This window comes from Octopus bimaculoides, chromosome 16 (assembly GCF_001194135.2).
Source record: "Octopus bimaculoides isolate UCB-OBI-ISO-001 chromosome 16, ASM119413v2, whole genome shotgun sequence".
NCBI classification, from domain to species: Eukaryota; Metazoa; Mollusca; class Cephalopoda; order Octopoda; family Octopodidae; genus Octopus; species Octopus bimaculoides.
In genome coordinates this window covers 29,605,966-29,611,010 of record NC_068996.1, presented here as the reverse complement: position 1 = coordinate 29,611,010, position 5,045 = coordinate 29,605,966, and the positions used below count along the sequence as shown (strand labels likewise).

The window sequence follows — 5,045 nt, the reverse complement described above, 5'->3', positions numbered from 1 at the left end:
ATATATATATATATATATAGAAAGAGAGACAGACAGAGAGAAAAAAATGTGTGTGTGTATGTGTGTGTGAGAATTTGGTTTATAAATTTCTTTTTCAAATTTACCTCACTTTCTATTTCTATTTACCTGTAAGATGACAAATTTTGATTAATTTGTATTGTGGATCATCATATGTACTTTTGTGTATCTATGCAGGAATGTGAGCTTTCATTTAGTTAATAGCATGTATTTCATTTTCAAGTATGCTTCAAAGACAACTTCCAGTTTTTTGTTCTGTTTTACCTTTATGGTACACCTGTCTAATGTACATTAAGTGCACATTTTTTCTATATTAAAATTTAGTGCATACTAACTGAATATTAGCTAATAACTTATTTTCTATGCTGATGTATAAACAGAATTTAAATAATTTAATATTTTGTTTAATTTACATGTATTTAGATTCACTTTCAGACAAAAATTATGAAACAGATTTAGTTAAGAACCTTTTGTTAAATTGTATTCCAAAAATCACATTAGTCATCATCATATTATGTTGATATATGTAAAAAAAAAGTTACAATAGTTTTATGAAACCAGTCTAAATACATGATTATTGTAAAATTTAATTGAAACACATAAGGGATGTATTTTGGTTACAAATACAGTGACAAAAAGGTTAATAACATGTGCAAAATAATAAGATTATATTGACTACACACATAGCAGGCTGCTGCCTACCAATTTCCCTCACCAAGTATTGGTCAACCTGTTGCTATAGTATAGAATGCCAGCCAACCAGCAACCTCTAACGAAGTGGTTCTGAAACAAATTTCTTAACTCATCATTCCCTCTCTAGTTCACCATGAAAACTCGTACACCTTTCCTTTAGCCGTCCAACCACACCTTCTGCTAATATTCATCATTATAATCCTGAAGCCTTCCTTATACAACTTACCCCCTTTCTGTACCTCTCTCATTAACCCATTATACAAATTTCTTTCCCAACAGTGTTTGCTCAGTTACTCTCTCCTGTACTACTCTGCCAAATTAATAAGTCTGTTCTTTTCATCATCTTGCCTAAAATCACCTCCAACCCACTCTTATTCTCTTAAGTCACAGGTTTCATTAATATTGCCAATTGCAAGGTGCTTGCTCATACTGGTGTCATGACAAAAAGCACCCAGTACTCTCAATAAAGTGGTTAGTGTTAAGGAATTCAGCAGTAAAAGCTATACCAAAACTGAGATAATGGAACAGAAATGGACTTTGGACCTGTTGGACCATATCATCAAATAGCTCAATGCAAGCCAGCACAGAAACACACATATACAGAGGAATGGCTATGTCGTTAATGAGTTTGCTTCAAACCTAATTTTGTTTCAGGTTCCACACCATTCTGTGAAACCTTCAACAAGTGCCATTTCCTACAGTTGTTGTCATAAGACAAAATGTTTTAAGGACTGAAATTGTCATTGATACTATAACATCAGATTTAATCAATGAGTGTTAAACCTCTGAGTCATTTTGTTGCAAACATATAAACACATAATACCTACAGTTTCCACATTAAGTTCCAATTCAGTTGTTTAACAATTTAAAAGCTAACAGTCATCTATGTAAAGTTATTCTAATCCATAAATCTGATGCATGATAATACTATGGAAGATGAATGAATAGATTTAATGTAACTTACAAATCTATACAAAATGTAACAATATGAAAACACCTTGTTTCCTGTAGCTAGGATTGCTTAGATAATTTTGTTTACATCCTACAGATGTGTTTTTTTCTTGCCTCTACACTACAATGTTCATCTACTTCACTTGTTCAGTAGATAAACATGTCTTTTGAAAATTAATTTACCACAGTTTGGATCGAAATTTGTGAAAAATCTATGATAAACTAAGCTGTTTAATGTTTGAAACTACTTTGGGAATTGATATTAATTATTTAGAATATAAAAGTTTATGTAGAATCATGTGCATGTGCATACACACACACAGTTATAAAACCACCTATCACATGATCTTAGCATATTTGGAATCCTAGAAAAGTGGTTTTACAGCTTAAAGAAGTCATGGTGTAGGAGTTAACATTGACAATGGTTCTAAAATACCAAAGGCAAGCAAGAATCCTGGTTTTATCTAAAACCTGCAGGGAAGCTTACTATAAAAAAAAAACAAACAATTCAATGTTGCCAAGTTTCCAGTTTTGTTATTAGTGAAGGCATGGCTGTGTGATTCTGAGTTTAGTCTCAATGCAGTCATGAAAAAGCATCTTCTGTCATAGTCATGGGTTGACCAAAACCAAGTAAGTGAACTTTAGTAGACCATCTATGTGTGTGTCATTGGATAGTTGGTAGATTTTGTAGTGTGGAAGGCAAAATAAGTTGCTAAATGATTACCATATTTAATCAATTATAATGCAACCTCAGATACTGAATTCAAATATTACCCAAGTTGAAGTCTCAGCACCATTTAAATGGGATAGAATTCTATCATTCTGAGAATAACCTGCAATGCCATATGTTGTTTCATGTTACATATTTGTTTTGTTTTTTTCTTCTCTTCTTTGTCTTTGTGTGTGTGCACTCACATGGCTGTTTGTTTCAGTCACAAAGTACTAGGTTTGACCCCTCAGTTTGGTATCTCAAGTGGATTTTTTTTTTTTTTACTGACAGAAACTTGTGTGAAAATCTGTCAGGTGAACTTTTCTTTAAGGCCAAATTTGCTGCACATAATGTTGACATGATAGTAATGAAGTCTCATTTGGTGGTTAATAATTATATTTCTTATAAATGCTAATATATTAATTAACGATCACTTTAGAAGAGAAATTAAAGACAAAATGTAATTTTGCAAACCTTTCTACTTCATTGCAAGTTTATATAAAAACCTTGAAATAAAATTGTAATATAAAAATTTGAGACTTTATTCCAGAGGGTATAAAGGATTAATTTTTCACCTGTTAAACAAGCAGATTAAAAAATTTTTATTCCCAAAATATGAAATTAGTAATGCACAACACTGAACATTTGTATAAACAGCTAAGTATTTTGATTCATGGCTGAACTACATCATTCCCTTTAACCCTTTTGCTACAAACCTACCCAAACTATCCAAGAATTTTTTTGGCACAGGTTAACCAGCTTGTCAGATCCAACCAAAAAAACCTTGAAATTAATTTGTATTAATTTAATACAAATCAATTAATTTGTATTGTGAATCCTTATTATATATGTTTCTGTATATACATGTATGTATATGAGTTTATTTCATTTAGTTGATGGTGTGTGCATTTTTCAGTTTTCTTCAAAGATAAATTCCTGTATTTTGTTTTATTTTACCTTTATGGTACACCTGTCTAATATGCATTTAAGTTCAACTGGTATATTTTGTTGAATTTCCTATATTTACTTGAGATTTGCTTTGGGACAAAAATCATTCAATAAATTTGGTTGGTTAAGAACCTTTGTTAAATTATGTTCCCCAAAATCACATTAATATATTAATAATAATAATAATAATAATGATAAAAAAAAAACCCAGTCTAAATTCACAAATATTTTAGAATTTGATTGACACACATAAAGGGTGTATTTTGGTTAGAAATATAGTAATGAAAGAATTAAGGCTCAGGTTTGTAACTACCATAATCAATAACTTGTACAAGTACGGACTCTACCAAGCTGGTTTGCCTTTGCCTATACTACATAATCAGAATTCCAATCAGAAAGAAATATAGAATCAGAAAATTTGTTATTAAACAAAACAGTTTAAATTAATCTTGATAAAATTACAATATGAAATAGGAAACAAATCTAACCAATTAACCTCTCAAATTAGACACTGGTAAACATAACTTCAACATCATAGATTAATAAAAAAAAAATTAAAAGAACAAGTGTAAAAATAAAATAAATTTTAACACTGCAATCATTAATTTCTTAATGGCAAATTTATTTTAAAATTATATTTTGGTATCTACTACAAAACTAAGAACTTCCAAAAAATTTATAACTTATGAAGAAAAGTAAGTGTAACTCACGTTTGCAAGTATATTTGCCTTCCTTTTTACCCTGTTTACCTTTTGTCTTACAACAGTTATCACAATAAAACCTGGAAGAAAAAAAAAAAATGTTACCGGCATTAAATATAGGAAAAGAAAACATCTCTTTGGAATTGAAACCACAATATAAAAAAAACCTGAAATCTATAGAAAATACCAAAATCAAATAAAAACAACTTCTAAATAATTATAGTAGGACTGTAAACTATTAGGAAATCCAAATAAATGGTGCATTTTACTATTTTACACTGCTGGTATAACAGTGAGAAAAATAGTACTGTTAAAAATACAAAAATATATGTATATCTAGTTTGTTTGATAGTAGGGAGTAGCAGGAGTTTTGTAGTGTATAAGAAGCAACAGTTGTGCAGTTCTATTCTTGGGCTGTTGCTTCTGTCTATTCTATCTCAAATTGATGCCATATCATTTTAACCACATCGGCTGCAATGACAACTTGTCTATAAAACTTCGCTATAGACAACATTGTGTGCTCTGCCCTGAGGAGCATACACAAAAAGAACATTTCTACTACCCACACGGGAGCAGGCCACATAAAGTTGCCCATGTGAAAAGCATGGCTCCCTCAAATGGATGCCTGCAACCGGTGTGCTGAAATCCTCGGAATTTCACTCCCCCCACACATTGATCTTTTCACCATCTACTTTTCAATGTATGGGAAAAATACGGAGATTAAGAATATGGATAAAAAAATTTTTTTAAATCTCAAATTTACCATGAAAAACTCCAGCTAAATTTTTAGATAACACTCGCACGATTTTCACTAAGAAAAAAATAAATCGGATATTTTGCGTGGAATCAACTATCTTGGCCTGCTGATATGCTAGAAAACTCTTTTTGTGGTCCGAAAAACAGGTTGGGGTGTGGTGGAAGCCTTGGAAATTTTACCCATTTATATTGTGTAATTCACTGACAAATTGTTACATACCACTTTGTTTCATTGTTGTTAAATAAATGGATTGTCAATAAACTTTTTT

At 30.8% G+C, this 5,045-nt stretch overlaps 1 protein-coding gene across 1 annotated transcript in view; it reads right to left on the bottom strand.

The window, feature by feature from the left end:
- The window catches only part of LOC106876257 (CREB-binding protein), a 74,082-nt gene that overhangs the window by 15,759 nt on the left and 53,278 nt on the right, over window positions 1-5,045 (bottom strand). The window contains exon 12 of the mRNA XM_052973479.1: window positions 4,030-4,100. Coding sequence (XP_052829439.1) covers window positions 4,030-4,100 — 71 coding nt within the window. The remainder of the gene's footprint in view (window positions 1-4,029; window positions 4,101-5,045) is intronic.